The 20,208-nt window shown below is 26.7% G+C and overlaps 2 protein-coding genes across 8 annotated transcripts in view; one reads left to right on the plus strand and one right to left on the minus strand.

Annotated features, from left to right (window-relative positions):
* Positions 1–20,208, minus strand: part of LOC123273146 (ecdysone-induced protein 74EF) — a 114,092-nt gene that overhangs the window by 72,762 nt on the left and 21,122 nt on the right. The gene's annotated exons all lie outside the window — the stretch shown is intronic.
* LOC123273151 (U7 snRNA-associated Sm-like protein LSm11) lies at positions 365–16,910 on the plus strand. 4 transcript variants are annotated; one of them, XM_044740407.1, is made up of 6 exons: positions 365–543; positions 1,073–1,253; positions 1,322–1,373; positions 9,871–10,010; positions 12,801–12,939; positions 16,601–16,909. In XM_044740407.1, the coding sequence occupies exons 2-6, from the start codon at positions 1,092–1,094 to the stop codon at positions 16,750–16,752; spliced, it is 645 nt and encodes a 214-aa protein (XP_044596342.1). In that variant the 5' UTR covers positions 365–543; positions 1,073–1,091; the 3' UTR covers positions 16,753–16,909. The 4 variants fall into 4 exon arrangements, with proteins under 4 accessions (XP_044596342.1, XP_044596339.1, XP_044596340.1 ...); XM_044740404.1 differs by lacking the exon at positions 365–543 and adding an exon at positions 623–837 and having other exon boundaries at positions 16,601–16,910; XM_044740405.1 differs by lacking the exon at positions 365–543 and adding an exon at positions 820–910.

Here is a 20,208-nt window from a genome sequence, read left to right on the forward strand (position 1 = left end):
TACTGAAAAAAAATTAACTTGGTTCGAGAGAAAAATTCTTGACCTAAGAAAATAATTTTGAAGAGGGTAATTGTCTTGAATCAAGACAAAAAATTTTTGAATCAAGTAAAATTTCCTTAAATCAAGAAAAATTTATTAGTTAAAGAATTTTTTACTTCAAATCAAGAAGATTAAGTTCTTCAAAATTATGTATTTGATTGAAAAACATTTTATTTTCTGTGCATAATCATCAACAACTATTACATAAATATAAATTTACAAGACTTAATATATTATAGTTTATAAATATATAAGATAATTAGACAGCTTGAGCTTGTTTAACAGCAACTTAAGTTTCTCTGTTTAACTATTCGTTACACGTTATTCGGTGAAGCTATTTCATTACATGAACTTAGAATTATCAGAGTAAAAAATGGTAAATTGTAAATAGTAAATTACAAATTGCAAGCCTCGTAGTTGAAGCGATGCCAGTAAAGTGTAAGTAGTCAGAGCCAATAGTTAGTTAAAGATTGAGTGATTATACATAATAGACAACAATAACGGGTAAATGTGCAAGCATAAGCTAAGTATAAGTATATATAAGTAAACCCGACATTTCCATGAAAGTGAAAACTAAAAGAAAACTTTCTTTCAGTAGGTTGTTTCACTTCCTGCGCGCGTAATTTTACTCTCTTGCTATCTAGTCGATGCTTGGTGCATTTATGCCCAGTAAACAGAACTTCTATAAATTTTATTTGCTAGTTTTTAAACTGAATCGTAGTTGTGGTAGTAGTTGATGTTGTTGCTGTTGTATTTATGTAATAGCCAACCAAGAAAGAAAGTTTCTACTTCTCAAAGGTGAATATCCTTTCTCGTTTGTGTTTGTGTAGTTAACTGTGAAGTTTTATTACTATCACTGCTATTAATGCAGGTACTCGGAATTTAATAATAAATTTTATCTTTTATTTTGTGAAATGCTATTTCAAATAAACGAAAGTACCTAAAATAAAAATTACATTTAATTCAAGATTCATCCATCATTTCTTCTCATATTTTAATTCATAAAATATAATATCTGTTATTCATCTAACAGGTTTGCGGCAGTTTTTAAGATGGAGAACGCCGACGACTCGCCCGACGAATCTCTGGATCCTACATCTGAATTATTCGACCCCCTTAAAGCTTTGTACTCGGACAAAACCAAAGTACCTGTAAAAAATGCTCCTATTTTTGATAATATTACTAAATTTGAATCTGTTTTGAAGGGTATTGCTGTAAGTATTTACGTTTTTCAATCTAGTTAATTTTTTCCATTTATTTTATTACTCATTTTCATTTTCAGCCGACTTGGATAGGCCAGGGTAGGAAAAAAGGAAACAGAGCTTCAACTGCGGGTGAGTTTTTTGAGCTATTCATTATTTTAATGGAATTGTTTGTTAATTTAAGAGGACAACAAATTAAAACGTGTTTACAACACATGTGAGTTTACGTTACGAGACAGACGGAGGTTAGAGTGCCAGGTCTGCTTTTTTCTCAACAGGTGGCGACTCAGTCGCCGTTCGGTTTAAGTTCGAAGCTTGCCGTCCAATGGTCAAGCGAGATTCTGATGAAATTAGCAGTCACTTAATCATTTTTTTTAACAATTTTTTTCCGAAAAATTATTTTTAAAAATTGCATTTTTTATTTTTTTTAGATTCTACATGTCAATTTTTTTTTTAATGATTTTTTTGCCATAATTTGATACAAAAATTCTTAAAATTTATTAAATTAAATTCTGAACTAACCGAAATATTTTAAAATATGAAATTTATTTTTCTTAAAAAAAAATTTTTTAACTGAGAATATAAATGTTGAAAATTTTATAAACACTTTTAAAATCCAGAAAATTTCATAAATAAAATTTTTATTTGGAATGCATAAAAAAAATCAAACGTAATTAAATAAATAAGTAACTTTTGGATGAATTTATTATTCTAATGTTTACATATTCTATTATGTAAATAACAAAGTTTCGTAATTATGTTTATTATTATCTGAAGTATTGAACTTTATAAGTTTGAATTTATATAGACTTTTGTATTAAATAATTGATTGATAAGAAGTTATTTTCAATAACATAATGCTTTTGATTTTTTTTAATTCAATTTTTAAAATTTTAAGTATATTCTAAAAAATTCTAACATAAAAATTAAATTAAAAAAAAATTCTACGTAAAAATTAAAAAAAAATCTATAAATTAAAATGTTTTTTAATGAATTTTTAATATTAAATTATTTATTAAATAAAATTAAAAAATCATAAAAATTACTAATTTAAAATAATTCAAAATGATTACCTAAAAAGTAAAACATTTATGAATTATTATTAATCCGAAATTTTATTTAATTTTTCTGATATTAAAATTAGCAAACATCTGAAAATTATTTTTTAATTCATGTCTACAATTTTTTGAAGTGAAATTTAAAAAAAATTCTAAAAATGATCAGATGCGTCTGGCATAATTTCATCCAAAAACTCAGTAAGATTTCATACTTTCGAATATTTACTTAATTCCGAATCTCAGAGCATGCAATTGCCGGCAACCCAAATTTAAAAAATTAATTCCACTTCTCGGATCATAAAAGTAAAATCGGAAGAAAGTTTAAGCGAGTTTTGGTTGATAACAAAATAAAATATGTATATAAGCAAAAGATTAATGGAATACTTGTAATGGAATAAAAGTTGCTAATTTAATTAATATGTGTGGCAATGAATCTTTTAAATCGGGAATGAATGACTCACGAGTACCGCTATCTCGATCTTAGCACCCCCTTGTACCTCGCTCTCTCCACCAGGTTTCACGGCCTCTTACACGGACAAAACTCGATATTGACTCTCATCCAGATATTAGCTGGCTCAAGTTACTATCTAACGAGCAACCACCAAGGTCATAATATAATCATAATATATAGTATATATCTAACCGTACAAATAACAAAACTGTATAAATATAATAACTGATAAAAAGTCACGTACTACCACATCCACATACAATACTCGCGCGGAATTAAAGTCCTGACCTACAGAAAATTCAAATTTTATTTAATTGAAATAAAATCAAAACCGCGTGACTCTAAAAGTCTAGCAATAGTAAATAAAATACTGTTAACTGTTATCGGCGAATTATTTAACGATTCCGGTTAAATGTTTGATGATATAGTTCCTTAAATGACCCCGAATAATGATTTATCTATTGGCCGGCGGCCAATTGCACGAGCCGCTCGATAAATCATGGATCCCTGACCCAGTGTAGTTTTATATTTACGTGATGCATCCGTCAGTGTAAAAGTACATGTGTGAAAGTCACGCACATGTGTGTACATTTATCTTCATCACTCTTTCTCTTGTTGTTTTATTATTTTTATATTCATTAGAGTGTAGTTATTGAATTATCTTTCTCCTTTTTCTTCTTTGCTGCTTCTTTTTTACCTCTGGTACGTAGTTCACGCAGACAAGATGTAATCCCAGTAGACTGTTCCGAGCATTGAACACGTAATTGGTAAAATTACAATTTTTTAGAATATTATTTTTACTTTTTACTCTAATTTCGACTAAAATATTCAAGTTTTGATAAAATTAATGATTTTTTTTTAGAAAATTAAGTTTTCTACACTAGAAAGATTTTTTTATAGTTAAAAATACTTGTTAATATTTAACAAATCATTTATTAGACCACTTTTCAGTCCTTAACAAATATTTCTTAGTATTTAAAAAGATTTATTAATATTTAATAAATAAATATCAGATTTATTAAATACAAACAAATTTTAAATACTAAGAAACATTTGTTTAATACTAAAAAATGGTCTCTAATAAATGACATTAAAATTAGCCGATGTTTAACAATTTTAGATTATTTTTATCTATTAAATTAGAATAAAAAAAAAACATTTTTACAAAATTGCACGTATAATTTTTAAAGCATTCTCAATTTTTTCAATTAATTTTTTTTAAATAATTTTTTTAATAAAAAAAAGTTCTAAAAATTTTTAGATATCGGCTAACTTTATTGTCATCTCTTATAAATGATTTGTTAACTATTAACAAATATTTTTTTATACAAATAAATCCTTCTATCAGTGTACAAAAAATGTTATATATTTTTTTTGTATTTTCAATATTTTGACCAGAATTTTGATTCTGTTTTTGGAAAACTAATATTTTTTATTTTTAATTGTTTTACATCTTTAGAATTTAAATTCTGGTGGAATGATAAGAGGTACGACGAAATGGGCAAGGACTTTTTTTAAAGTTTAATTTTCTACAAAAAAAAAACTCTTATAATTTTGTCGTATTTTACTCAAAATATTGATTTTAAAATTATAAATTATGAAGTTTGTTGATATTTAAAAGAAATTTTTTTTTTTAATTTCTAACAACTTTAAATTTTTTTTATTAAATATTGCACAAAATTTATAATGAACCAAACTAAAAGTTTCCCATGCACCGGATCCCCAAACCAGTAATTTTTCCCTTACACAAAACTTCCAGAACAAGAGGCCTGACCGACAAAAATAAAGGGTCGGGTGCTTGTAGATTCGCAATGAGAATAACAGCAGGGTGGGGTAGGGACGTGGGGTGCACGTAGCCGGTATATGTACCGAGTGCAGCACTTGTTGCGTCGGCCGTCGACCTCAGTTCGGCTCGCATCTCTCTACTTAACTCAGTAGTACTCTCCACACTCGCCATTTAGTTTTCGCTTTTGGTCCTATTTCTTAAATCTTAAAGTTTAAAATAAAATTACCTACCAACCGGAAAACTACATGAATAATATCCATTATTTGTCTATAATTAAAAATTACAAGCGACTAAAATTTTTCTGGCTTGCGCTAAATAACAAAATTTGCTCCCTAAATAAAATAACTAAGTAATGCGTTTTAAGAGCTGTTGCATAATTTAATTTACGTTCATTTTATTTTAGCTACACTACACATGGAGCCGAGGTTTCCGGTACAGTAGCGCTCGGCAGAATATACCACCGCGAATACTTATCCCGTATGTGTATATGTACACTAAGTGATCCAATTCAATGGGTCTTAGTGTGCTGTACTCACGTTAGTCACTGACCTATCCTAATAATATATACTACATACTCAAAATTACTATTTGCATTGTGATTATTATTATTAATATTACTATTTTAATCATAATTGTTATTTTTTTTTATTTTATCTCGGAACTAATTAATTTTTTCGGATAGTTATAAATTTTTTAGAGAATATTTTTAGACTTTTCTTGTAGGAAATTTAATTCTCTACAAAAAAAAAAAAATCCTTAACAATCATATTTCTTATCACTTAGTCAAAATTTCAATTCTAAAATTCTAAAAAATTTAGAAGGTATCAAAAATATTAGTTATCAAATTTAAGAATAAAAATTTTGAGCAAACTATTGAAGGTATATGAAAAAATCACTCAGAATTTTTTTTCTAGACAATTTAACTCTCTACAAAAAATATTTTTATCAATTTTTCAATATCTCTTATAATTTAGTCAGAATTTCAATTCTAAAATTTTAAAAGATTTAGAAGAAATCAAAAATATTAGTTATCAAATTTTAGAATCAAAATTTTGAGCAAACTATTGAAGGTATGAAAAAATCACTCAGAATTTTTTTTTCTAGAAAATTTAACTCTCTATAAAAAATATCTTTATCAATTTTTCAATATCTCTTATCATTTATTCAGAATATAAATTCAATATAGTTATCAAAGTTTAGAACTAAAATTTTGATAAAAATATCAAAAATACAAAAAAATTATCAATTTTCTCTTATCTCTTATCATTTAAGCAAAAATATTAGTAATTAAAATTCTGAGTAAAATATTTGATAAAAAAAATTTGCCCGAAGTATTTTTTGTAAAAAATTTTCTACAACAAAAAGTTTCTTATCAAAAGTTTACACAATCTCATATAATCTGAAAAAAATCTTAAATTTCCTCCAAAAATTCTTAAGTATTATTTTTCTACCATTACTCTTTGTTTTTCTCATACTTCCCATCCCGCAGCTCCTCTAGATGCGATAACGCGGCCTCGCCAACATTTGTGCTGTATAAAATAAACCGTTAGGTTTGCACACGTAAACACACACGCTCAGCGATAAAAATGTAAAAAAATTTTCATTAAAAACAAAATTTTCTTCTTCAATTTGAATTGCAAATTCGAAATGAGCGATCGATTGAAATAAAAAGTATGACCCATGATGGATAAATCTCGCGATAAATTCATAATAAATCTCTCGGTAAATAATGCATCATTGATATCAATAAAGTTTAAGACTTAAAGACTTAAATAAATAAGTAAGTCGGAGTTTGCGTCGGGGGGGAAGTAGTAGTCAGGTGAATAGCGATTAGATCGAATGAATCCCTCGAATTTATCTCCTACCAGCAGATGATCCCCAAGTTGAGTCGCGCTGGGTTCAACGTCCTGCCGGGCAGCGCACCCAAGAGGCAAGCGAGCGCACGAGCAAGCAACCAAGCGACCGCACCAGCCCACATATATCTATATACTATGTACTATATACATACACAATATACATTATACCTTTACTGACTTTGCTCACTACTCGGTACTCTGTACTTGTGTTGCTGTACTGACTGGAGTTGAAGTGAGCTAGCCGTAGGTACTGTTACTTTCGCGACAATATGGCCCTTTGGATTTACACAAGCGTTATTGCGCTAATATAAGACTTTATGAATATAAATATTGACAAAAAAAAATTTTATTTTGGCAGATGGTGTATTTTAGTAATTATTTATAATTGCTTCATATTTTTTTTTAGTATGTGAATTTTTTTTTAAATTGGTTAAAATTCTAAACTAAAGTGATTTAAATTTTTATTAAAAATTAATTATTAGAGGCTAAAAGAATTTAAGTTGAAAAAAATTATTTTTTATTTAAAAAATTAAATTTGTTAACTAAGTTTTAAGTCATAAAATTTATGTTGAAAATTAATTGAAGTAAAAAAAAAATACTTTGATGAATATTACCCTAGCCAAAATTTTGACATCCACAGAAGTCAAGTACCAAAGTGAAACTTGATATGAATTTATGAATTAATTATATTTTTAACAATTATTGATCTCTAAAATTTAAAAGTAGTCTCCTAGAATTGTCATGGATCAATTAAAAAAAAAAAAGTAACATAATTGATGAAAATAAAATTAATTTTGAGACATTATCCTACGAATTATCCATAAAATTTCATTATTACATATTTTTAATTATCTTTTCTACAAATTACTCGTTTATAAACAGATTTCGAGTTAATTTTTAATAAAGTTTCAGCTAACGCAAATTTCATATCACGGAAAAAATAGCAATTGAAGAATTACAGTTTATGTAATAACTATAATAATAATAATAAAAGCTCCGAAGAAAAAATTATAATTTAAAACAACATTTCTATTAAATAAAATCCCAAATATTGACTTTTATACTTTTTGAATCTACTTTTTACAGAGTTTGTAAAAACTGTAATTTTTATATTTTCAAACTGTGATTTTCCAATTTTTCGTTTAAGGCACTCAGTTTTTATAAAATTTCTTGACTTTTCGATAACTAAAAAGTAAAATAGCGATAAATCAAAAGTGAAATTACCATTTTTTCTCTTTTACACAGATTAAGTAAAACATTCATAATTAATTCTAAAGAGTTTTATCGTCTTAATCAAGCAAAAAAGTTCTTTAATTACTTGATTCAATGATTTTTTTTCTCCATTCAAAACGACGAAATTCATCCTCAAAATTTTCTTGGTTCAATAATTTTTCTCTTAAAACAATTCTTTTTTTTTTGTTTAAGCATAAAAAATTGTATTTAAGAAATGCCTATACACATTATTTTAATTTTCAAGTTAAACTGATCCACAAAAAGTGAAACTTTGATTAATGCAGAAGCTCGCTCCGTTCGCTATGCAAATGAATAAAAAAAAAAAAAAACTGTTTTGTTTGTAAATTTTGCTGCTAATAGTAACAGCGAAGAACATTCTTGTATATTATGTCTATATATATATTTATATATAGACGTGTACTATAATAAGTAAGTCGGTTAAATGTATATCATTAAATGTTTCGATAATGACGAGACTAGATTGCAATGAAGTTCTTCCTCAGCTACTGCTCTCATGTCACGTAGACACACGGTACGTAGTACGTAAAACTCTTGCTCTCGTCTTCGCCATTTGGATCAGGCGATAGTGAAAGTTTGTTACCTTGTCTCTCTTTGCTCTTCACTCTTTCCAGTAGAAAGAAATACAGGCGTATCATATAAAAGTGTACCTACTTCTTACTTGTTCTATTGAGCGCCCCCCCCCCCCCCGGAGAGTTAGTGGATTGTCGAATGCCAGAAAGAAAGAAAGGCGAAAAATAACTAAACCACGGTTTATTACTAGAGGGAGAAAATCCTGTACAAGTAATAGTAATGCAGCTGTTTATGTTATCTTTATCGAACTTTGTCTAGTCGTGTGCGCTCCTCTCCGTCAGTACAACCAGCCTCTGTACTACTTGTCTGCTGTACTGGCTTTATATTAGCAGGATGAAAGTTATCGGAGAAAGCCAATTGACACTGTATAACACTATACTAGTATGTACTACACACTCTAGACTCTACGGTTAGGTGTATGTACATGTACTTGTACTTGATTTGCTCCCGAGGGGCTTGTATTTCTTTACAGCATTTTTATTATATCTCTCGACCGCTCGCGCCTGATGCTGATCGTACAGATAATTATTTTTTAACCATCGACAATAAAATTATTTCATTTTTATGGCCAATATAAAATAACTGTTTTGATTTTAATTATAATTAATAAGTACTTTTACTCTCTGTTAACTGACCGGCTGAAAAATTATCGATAAATAGTCTTTTTATAATTTTAATTTTTATTTTCTGGATGAATAAGTGTTTATTTTATTGGTTTTCATTTTTAGATTTTAATTTATTTTTATTTTATTGATATTCTATCCGGTGTTGATTTTAAATTTTTAATGAAAATTATTTATATATATATTTTTTTTAAGCAAAAAAACCGGTATTTTAATTTTTCTTTCACTTTAAATGGGAAAAATTAAATCAACCTTTTTGTAAAATTTTTAATATTAAAAAAAATTTTTATTCAATTTTTTTTTTGTTATTTTAAATTTGAAAGTTTCAATAAAAATAATTAAAGTGCAGTTTTTTTTATAAATTGTTTTTTTTTTTTTAATGAATTAAAATTAGAGCTTACAAAAAATAAATTAAATTGTCATAAAATTACCATCCGTTTAATTTTGAGCCACACAAAATTCATGATTTTGAATAATAAAAACAAATTTGTCTATTAAAGTCTAAATTTTGACTTGAAATTTATCAATTTTGAATAAAAAATTTTTGTTGATAATTTAAATCCCATTTTGATAAAAATTGCACATTAATATTAAATAATTATTTAGTTAGTTACACTGATAGAAGGATTTCTTAGTATTTAAAAAGATTTCTTTGTATTTAAGAAATCATTTCTTAAACATCATTTCTTAGTATTTAAGAAATATAAATGCTAAAAAATATTTCTTAAATACTAAGAAATATTTTTTAAATGCTAAGAAATGATGTTTAAGAAATAATTTCTTTAATACAAAGAAATCTTCTTAAATGCTAAGAAATCCTTCTATTAGTATACTAAAAATAATTTTTTTTACATTAAAAATTCTCTCAGAAGCTTTGATAAAATAATATTGAAAAAAAAAAAAAAAAAATAGTGTTATAAAAAAGTTTGAAAAATTTTTAAGATCGCTTCTTATTTTTTTAATTGATTTATAACTAGGATTTTTTAAATTGATTTATAACTAGAAATAAATTAAATTAAATTGCCTTACAGGAAAAAAAGTGAAAGAGAAGAAAGAAGAAAAGGAATACGATGCTTTCAAGAGTGGCAGAAACGTTTTATCACGTATGGCAAATACGATTGGGCCTCTACAACTTATTTACACGTGTATGGAGACAAAGTCACGAGTAAAGGCAAGTAACATATAACACTACATAACATAAACATGGTATTTAACAAAAAAATAACAATATAACGTGCGACTTGTTTCAAAGCGCCGACAAATTATCTATACATTAAATAATCTCCTTTGTTCTATTTAAAGCTTCGGCAAATAAAAATATTAGTATATTATGTGCATGTGTTTGTATTGGCAGCTTTTTATTGTCGCAATAATATAAAAGTGACCATTTTATCGGTGGAATAAGTATTAATAATAATACAAGCTTTTGCGCAAAAATTTACGTGACATAACTTTTTAAAACATAAGCCTTTTTCCGCGGAAAGCGATTACTCTAGGGTCAACATTCGTAGCCATGACGACAGTCTCTACTCACCCTAAGCTAGAATGAGAATCCGAAGAGTGTAGTATTATAATATATATATCTTAGAGCTACCTCCGATGCTTTGATACTTTATTATATTTTTTCCGGTGAATCGAGTTGCAAAATTTATCACCCACTGTTAAGGTCACATTTCAAGTTCAAAATGTATTACATCAGTTTGCTCATCTTATATTCGTATAAGACGGAATAAAATTATTACTGATGATGATGACGATGATGATCATCATCATCGTGATCGTTGTCATAGTCGTAAAAATTGAGATTGTAAAGATATATAGTTTGTGTGGATAAAAATGAGCTAAGTATATTTTGTATTTTAAAAAACAAATTGATGGAAGATGAGATGTAATAACAAATAACGATTTGTAGTATCATTTGCTATTTGCTATATTATGTATCCCCGATACGATAAATTTTTCGGCCCCTATAGCCCACATATTGCATGTCCGGACGACTAATCATCATGACATTACATCGCTTATATGGCCTTGTAGGCCTTCAAGGCCATCTCGTTCATACTGATGCCTGCTTGCCTGCTGCTTGCAGTCACTACGAGGTCATATTCTATTAAACGTTAATGAAAATAAATAATATTTTTTCTAATAATAATAATTAAAAAAATAATAATAGTAGTAGTAATCAATTTATAAGAAATTCAATTTTAGTTATTATTATTGAACCCTTAAAACTTTAGCTATTTAGTTAAAAAAAATTCAGCTCAAAATAAACATTAAAAAATTTGTATTTATAGTACGACATGATCAAAGATTGAATAACGAGAGACAAATAGTAAATAGATACACAAGTATTCAATTAATGCTGGATACTCTCGAATAGCTTTCAGTAGAACAAAAAAAAATTTTAATAGTTGGGTTTTAATCCAAAAAATGATTATTGTACTGAAAAAAAATTAACTTGAATCAAAAGAATAATTCTTGAACCAAGAAAATAATTTTGAAGAGTTTCATTGTCTTGAATCAAGACGAAAAATTCTCGAATTAATTGAAATTTACTTAAACGAAGAAAAATTTCTTAGTTTAAGAATTTTTCTACTCAAATCAAGAAGATGAAATTCTTCAAAATTATTTACTGGATTCAAGTAAATTTTTTTTTCTGTGTGGATTAACACCAAACTCTTTATCAAATCATATTACATTAATTAAAGATAAATAGTCTTGTAATACAAGACCAAAAATCAATTACAAATAGACAATACAAGAACCCATACTGCTGAAAAATTTATCACATATTTAGGACACAATTTATACAACCAAATTACCTGATTATTGCAAAACTAAAGCCAGAATTAATATATTTAAAAAAACTAGTAAAGAATTACATTAAGAGCAATATTATATTTTAGGTTTAGATTATCGGGCAAACTATCTAATTATAAAAATCAAACTAATTATGGATTGATAAAAAATTTAACTTGACTCAAGAGCAAGAATCTTGAACCAAGACCATCATTTTGAAGAAAATGAATTTTTTTAGCCAAGAGGAAAAGTTCTTGAGTCGAGAAAATTTTCTTGGTTTAAGAATTTTTCTTCTTTCTTCAAGAAATTTATTTTCTTCAAAACGGTGTTCTTGGTTCAAGATTCTTGCTCTTGAGCCAAGTTAAATTTTTTATTAGTGTGTAAATAAGAATATGTGAGTACACATGTATATATTTTTTAAAATATTGAAAAAAAATAGCAAATTGCTAAACAAAAAAAAATTATTATTGTTATTATAACCGTGTTGATTTAAAATTTTTGAAAATGAATACTGATTAATAAGAAAAAAAAATGAAATCATCAGCAATTAAAAAAACAAATCTAGATAACAAATAAAATATAATAAAAAACTAATTGAAATAAATACATGTTTGAATAATTATTCCCGACGCGTATCGTATGTAAAATCAGTGCAAACATCAACAGGACCTTGTTTTGCGCATTATTTCCGGGTATCACCTTTTCATTTAATTTTATCTCTATCACTACATATTACGTTTTTCTCTTTTGCGTAAACGCAGTGACAATAAAGAACGATTAAGCTTACGTCTCAAGGTTATCAAACAATTATTGTTAACACTTAATGTTAGTTATTAGTTATTAGTCATTATTATTATTATATTAAAAATAATATAATAATCAGCAATTATTTATTATAAAGATAACAAATAATTTTTAAAAATAATAAACTATTAAATTGTTATTTATTTAATGACATTGAATTTTTTAATTGTTACCTAATACGGAAACATTTGGATGTGATTGAGAAATAAGTATTGTCCTCGGCTAATTAAATATTTACATTAACTTCATGAACACATGATAATAAACAGTAAATTACGAAGGTTTAATGATAACTTTAATCATTTATTATATATTATATTAATAATTAATAATTAATAATTATTGTTTTAATTTTTAGATCTACACAAGGAGCGCGAGGGGTATCAGAGGATTCATCGAAGCTTATGTCGCGGCTTTTGATAAACATTGGAACTTAGCTCTCGAAGATTGTTACGAAACCTGGACACGTAAGGTCAAAAGAAAAGCACCAATTTTAGGTAATTATTTTTAACTACAAAAACATTGAATAAATATCTCCAAATTAATTTAATGATTTTCAATAGCTAAATTTCAAAACTAAAAATATCTTTTATTTTTATATTTTACCTTTAATATATATCACGTCATTTATCTGCTGAATTAATACAATAAATCAACTAAAAAATATAAGTATTCTTTTTTTAACAAATTAGTTCTTATAAACTCCAGCAAAAAATTTTTCTGTCACGTGTCTCTTATTTTTAAACTCTAAATCTATTTTTAATTAAATTTAAATTCTGTCATGTTAACTTTTTAAACTTCTAAACTTGGAAAATTGTAAGATTGCTCGGAAAAACACGATAATTTATTCATCTAGAATTTATTTTTATCCAAGTAAAATATTGGAATTCTCTAAATATCTCATCAGTTTAAATATAAAATGATCGATGTTATAACAAAAATTTATTTATTGTCAGAAGAATTTATTTTTAAAAAATTGAGCCTTAAAAAATTTTTGAAAAAAATCTATTTATAATTTAAAAAATAATTATCAAATTTAAATACAGAAAATTTGCGAAATAAATGAATGAAAAATAATTTTAAATAATTTCTTTTCATATATACATTGCTTCAAGTGTAAAAATATTAGTGTAACTATTTTAAAAATAGCAAACACATATTTTACTGTCAATATTTTTCATCCCAAGTTTTAATATTTTTTTTTGGCAGGAATGAGAAAGTAAATAAAAAAAAAAAAAAAAATAACTGGAGTGAAATAAATTAAAATAAAATATTTTTCTAGAGTTTGCAATTTATCTAAAGTTCTTATCATTAAAATAAGTATCGTTAAATATTTGTTCAAGTGCAACCTTGAATTTTGAACTTTAAATAAATATGAATAAACTCACGTATACACTTTAATAATTGAAAATGAAAATAATTAATAGTAATTGCGATGGTATCGTCAACTAAGCGAGATAGTACGCTGTAATTATTATTATAATAATATATAATATATATTATAAAAAAAAATTAAAATTATCACTTAATTAGCGATAGATAATGATAATTTCCGTACTTTTTTCTTACGTAAACATTAACCGGTAAAAAGCATAGAAGTTGAATAAAACAAAAATTGAAGCAAAAAGGCAAATAAGAGTGAAAAAGAAGAATTGGAGCACGAGAATGATAGAGGGTAGAAGAAATCCGAGGGCACGTGGGCTGCGATCGAACGTAATAAACACAGACACATACGTGTATAGTCAAGGCCGGTCTTTGCTCCAAACTCCGAGCTTTGACCTTTTAGGTGTATCGAATTATTATATCACACCCTCGTCCATTTTCCGGTCGCACTTTTTTAGTCGGTTGACGTAACACTAAAGATGTCATTTTTTGCAATGGTTCGACTAATGACGCCTTTTATTAGAATAATTAAACGTTGAAGGACAGTTTGGTTACTTACAAATTACTTATCGGTGTAAATATTTGAGACATTACTTTTATTTATTAAAGTTTCAGAAAAAAAATTTCATATATAAGATATTTAATTTGAAAGTTTAATTCTAAGCAAGATATTGAAGATACGAAAAAGTAATAAAAAATTTCTTTTGAGGAAAATTTAATTCTCTACAAAGAACGGCTGCCCAATTTTAAAACATAGTAACTGCAAAATTTTTATACCTGATTTTTTTTACTATTGCTGCATTTTTTATAACTTTTAGACTTTAATTTCAAATATTTATATTCAAGTATTTTTTATTCATAAATCAAATTTTTTATCAATTAGGCGCGCAAACTTTTTTTTAATAAGAAAAATTTTTTTAAATCTTAAAATTGTCAGTTTTTTACCCTATCTCTTATTATTTAGCCCAAGTTTGAATTCTGAAGTTATAAAATATTTCAAAATCAATAATACCAGTTATCAAATTTTAGAATCAAAATTTTAAGAATAATATTAAAGATATAAAAAATCATAAGAGATCTCTTTTACAGAAAATTTAATCTTCTACAAAAAAAGGTCTTTATCAATTCCTCCCTATAGGGAAAAAAAATATATCAAAATAGTATATTTCTTACCTAGGGCAGGAAAATGTCTCAGATTACATATAATTGTTGACCGAGGCGAAGCCGAGGTCGACAAACATGTGATCTGAGGCTTTCTCATTTCCTGCCCGTGGTGAGAATACTATTTTTCTCCTCGACGGAGGCGGAAAGCGGCATTTTCATTTAGCGCAGCGGGCGGAAAATTGACGCTTTCCGCCCGGAGGGGAGAAAAAAAGATTTATTAATTCAAAATTAAGAACTTTTTTACTTAGATCAAGCTGTCCAAAATGATATTTTTGGTTTAACAATTTTTATTTTGAATCAAATTCATTTTTTTTAGTTTGTATAATTGAAAGAATAAGGAAAATTTATTATTATTTTTTGTATAATTTATTTTTAATAAGAGCACTTATAGGCTGACACTCTAAATATTTTAGTTAAAAAAAAAAATAATAATACAAATTTTAATGTTAACTAAAATTATAATGACCCATATTACTTAATTTTAATCTCAAACTATAAGTGGTTCTATTATTTCTTGATAACTCCGATTAGAAAAGTCAAAACCTGACTTAAAAATATGAATTATTAAAAAGTTAACCAGTGATGAGCATGAGTATGATATGTGCACAGTAAAAAATTTTGCGTAATTGCGTCAAAAAACTTAGTGTTAAATATTTAACACTTTTGTATGTAAATTTAACATTTATTCTGTTAAATCAACACAAAAAAGTGTTAAATATTTAACACAAAATTTTTTACTGTGTATATCTTATCATTTCGTCAAAATTTGAATTCTTAATAAAGAAGATGCCCAAAAAATTTTGACCAAAATATTCGGTAACAAAATTGAACCGAAAATATTTTCCCGCAACGAAAATACTTTTTGTTGTCCTAGTAACGCACTGACTTATCGTCCAGCTCTGGAAGGAGGTTGGGAGGTCATCGATATAAATTTGGGGTTGATAAAAGCCAACGACCTTGAGGCGTGCCAAAGACTATCCGGTGAAGTAGAGAATGGATCGATTGTTGTACACGTGTCTGATATGGAGCCTCTATATTACTAGCGTATATTGTATATCGTGCAGTCTTTTGGCCCTAAACGGCATGAAACCTCTCAAGGTTCCTTTTCGCCTCTACTTAACTTTTTTTATTATTTTTTCCCTTCCATTCTAGATTATGCTCCTTCCATCCTATTCTCCTCATATTAAACATATCCATACAATATACGTATACATAACATGTACATATATATTTCGCGACCGAGACCACCGGATAGGATAGGAGTTTAACCCCTCGAATACACAGCTTGTTTTTCTCTGTGTCAATGAACTGCTGAAATTTTAAAGTGTCTCTTCTATCTTTTATCTATTATATGCTTCTACTTCACTCTACTGCCGTTTATTTTTTCCTAGTATACGTTTATATATTTTGTATTACGATATGTTCACCAAAAAATGTTCACCTAATTACACAAAAAATTTTTAGTATTTATTTTACAATTACAACAATAAATTCTCGACCCATAAATTAATAAAAAATATTATAATTAAAGTATTATTAAATAAAAATAAATATTGTATTATTAAATTGAAGAGTTATTCAAGTAAAATATTCTTTCGTTACTTATTGCAGGTATCCCGTCAGTAAAATCGGAAGAAGTTAACGAGAACGTGCCAAAGATGATAGTGAAGACGTCTAACGGAAAGATAGAGACCTTGGAGAGACACGTGCCACAGATGATGCTACGGGGAGAGCAAGTTGTCATGATCGTAAAAATTAATTGACCCACATAATTATTTTGTTATTACCCAATTAATCTACACTGCACACTGTGTTTGTTTTGTTTATATATTTATATATTTTTTAAACTTTTCATTATTTAAATAATATTAAGTTTTATAAGGACAAATTGGCAGATCGAATTACTCATTGCGTCATTTCTGTTGTAATTTAAATTACATTTTTTTAAATGTTCCGTAATAGTCTTTTTAATAAGTCTTTAATGGAAAAAATTACTGACTTTTTCTTGAATACAATAAACTTTATAAAAACCTAAAGTTTTTTTTTATTTTATTGAAAAGTATTAATTTTACAAAGGATAAGAAAAATTTTATAAATAAAAAAAAAAATTATTAGAACCTTTTTTGTAGAGAATTCAATTTCCTAAAAAAACGATCTCTTATGATATTTAATCGTATCTTTAATATTTTACTCAAAAATTTGATTTCAAACTTACTAACTAATATTTTTTATTTCTAAATATATTATAGATTTTAAATGAAAATTTTTTATAAAGAATTTAATTTTTTGAAAAAACTATTGTTATGATTTTTTCATATCTTCAATAATCCGCTCAGTAATTCAACTTAAAAATTACTCTAAAAAATTTGAAATATTTTTATTGTTAATAAATGTTTACTCAAATTTGTTGCAAAAATTTGACAAATCAACTAATATAAAATACTACACTGATAAAAAAATTAACTTGACTCAAGAGCCGAAATCTTGAACCAAGAATACCATTTTGAAGAAAATGATTTTCTTGAGTCAAGAGAATACACAGTAAAAAATTTTTTGTCATTGTGTAAAGTGTAAAAATTTTTGTGTAGAATATTACACTCTAGTGTGTAAAATTTCACATTCTCATATGTTGATTTAACACACTAGAATGTGAAATTAACATTAGTTTGTATAAAAACAGTAACACAAATATTTGTGTCAAATTTGACGAAAATTTTTTTACCGTATAAATTCTTTAAACAAAAAAATTTTCTTAGTCCAAGAATAATTTCTTAACTCGAGAAAATTATTTTCTTCAAAATGGCATTCTTGGTCCAAGATTTTGGCTCTTGAGTTAATTTAATTTTTTTATCAGAGTAGTAAAATATGTAAATATAAAATAGTAATCCCAAAACACCTGTAGCGTATCAAGAGCTTAATATAAATTAAAAAAATTTCGATTAAATTTATACCCGGTGAACTAAAGAGTGAATTATTCTGGTGAAAGCAGCGGGTAAGTGGGGCGAGGGTGCTTCTGATTCTAGTGTAGGAATATCGTTGGTCTGTCAGGGCCATAAGTATCTACATATACACATATATGTTAGCAAAAATATATCCAGCAAAAGCAAAGACTCTACAAGTAGGAGGGCCTCTCACTTTCGCTCTCCTACTTGATCAGAGAAAGTCTAGCCTTACCGCGGGATATAAGTTATCATCTCTTTCTCTTTCTTTATACCCAGCGGACCACCTCCTCGACCTCCTGGGTTACAGAGAACTCCTCCTTAAAGTCTCTATCCTCAGCACTTTCGATTTGTCGAGAGAGTTAGCCGTATACGTCTACGATTATTCGTTACCAAGTTAACTCAACTCAGCTGAACTAAACTTATATTATTACTCTTCTAGTGTAGCTCTACTCTCAGATCTTGGTACCCGTGTAGTTGCGCACCCATGCCTCTATACTTAGTGCCAACGTTAAGAGGTTAATGCACTCCTAGAGTCATAAGTAACTTATTTAGTTAGCTACATTTCCAACCGTGTTAATTGTACATTGTATCGCTTTACTTTTCTCTCTTTTATTTACCCAACACCTTTATTGTTGTAACTTATAACAATGTTACTCTCAAATATTTCACTCATTGCCGTTCCATTATACCCACTATTCCCTCTTTTATTTATTCATGCTCGAAATTTGACATTGAGGATAGTGAATAGCATGTATGTGTAATTTTATGGAAGCAATTATATGCGCAACCACGCGTCAAGCTGTTAAGGCATAACAATTATTATTATTATCTCCTAATGAATAATATTCGTATAACATTTATCATATGCTAACTTTTAAATAGTAATAATAATGATAATTTGTAAAAAAAAAAAATTTGTCATTGAAAAATTTTGTTAGACAAATATTTTTTTTAATATTATAATTTTATAAAAATTAAAATTTATCTACACTAAAAAAAAATTTTTTGTCTTTAAACTGAGCTCATTTTTTTTAGATTGAAAAATTTAACTTTTTCGAAAAAGGTTATATTATTTTAATGAGATAAAATGTAATTTATTTGCCAAAAATTTAGTTTTTTAAAACAAACTATTGTTTTTCTTTAAAAAATTTTTTATATTCCTGATTTGAGAAAAAATTTTTGAATTTTAAATATTTTATTTTTGAAAGAAAAAATAAATTTTAGCCTAAATTTATTCTGCAATACATTTGAAACTTAATTTTGATAATAAAAAAAATTAGTGAAATATAAGTTATTTTGTTTGAAAAAAGTAAAATATTACATCAAATTCATAAAATTATTGAATTTATTAAATTTATTCATTAATATCTCAAAGAAAAAATAAAATTTTCAAGAAAATATTTTTCTTGAATCAAGTAGTTTTTTTTAGTGTAAGATTTTATATTCTTACATATCTAGTTAAATCTTATGGGATACTCTTCTGGCCTACTGGGACTCTTAAGTGTCAGAAAAATAATATATTATGAGAGATAAAAAAAATGCTCCAAAAAGACTCAAGTGAAGAAATAGGCTTGAAGTCTTAATTTTTAGCGCTTTAGTTTTTTCGGCTTCTTCAAAGTTTTGGCAAATTTTTTATCAATATATATCGACTTAACTCCAATATAATACTCTTTCCACGACTTTTACACGATAGAAAAGTCTATTAGTGATAAAAAAAAGGTCAATAAAAACTTTAGAGCGAAAATTACTTTGTAAAGTAAAATTGATTATTAGTTGTGAAGTTAATTAATTATAAAAATATCGGAAATATGTTGCGTAAACTCACAAAGAAATTATCTTGACTCAAGAGAAAAATTTTTGAAGTATAAAAATAATTCTATTATTTTGAATCAATATAAAAAAATTATTTAACTTAAAAAGAAAACGAAAAAACTTTATTTAAGATGATAAATAATTTTTAAAAATGATTTTTTTGGTTAAAGAATTGTTTTTTGGAGTCAAATTAATTTTTTTCATTAATGTCGCAATTTTTTGTGGCCGAAATAAAGGCGTGCGATTAAAATTTCTAGTAAAAGTAATAAAATTATCGAGTATTTGTATTGAGTATTAGTGAATTACACGTAATGGTTGGCAGTCAGGGTCAACCGGCCAGTACCTTGGAGGCGCAATGATGCTAGTAAGACCTCGGCAAACACAGAGATCTTCGTCGATGACTCGAAACTCACCATCAGACAAGGTCAAAACTTTAGCCGCGAGTTGTGAGCCGCGATTAAGAAA

Source organism: Cotesia glomerata, linkage group LG10, assembly GCF_020080835.1.
Source record: "Cotesia glomerata isolate CgM1 linkage group LG10, MPM_Cglom_v2.3, whole genome shotgun sequence".
NCBI lineage: Eukaryota > Metazoa > Arthropoda > Insecta > Hymenoptera > Braconidae > Cotesia > Cotesia glomerata.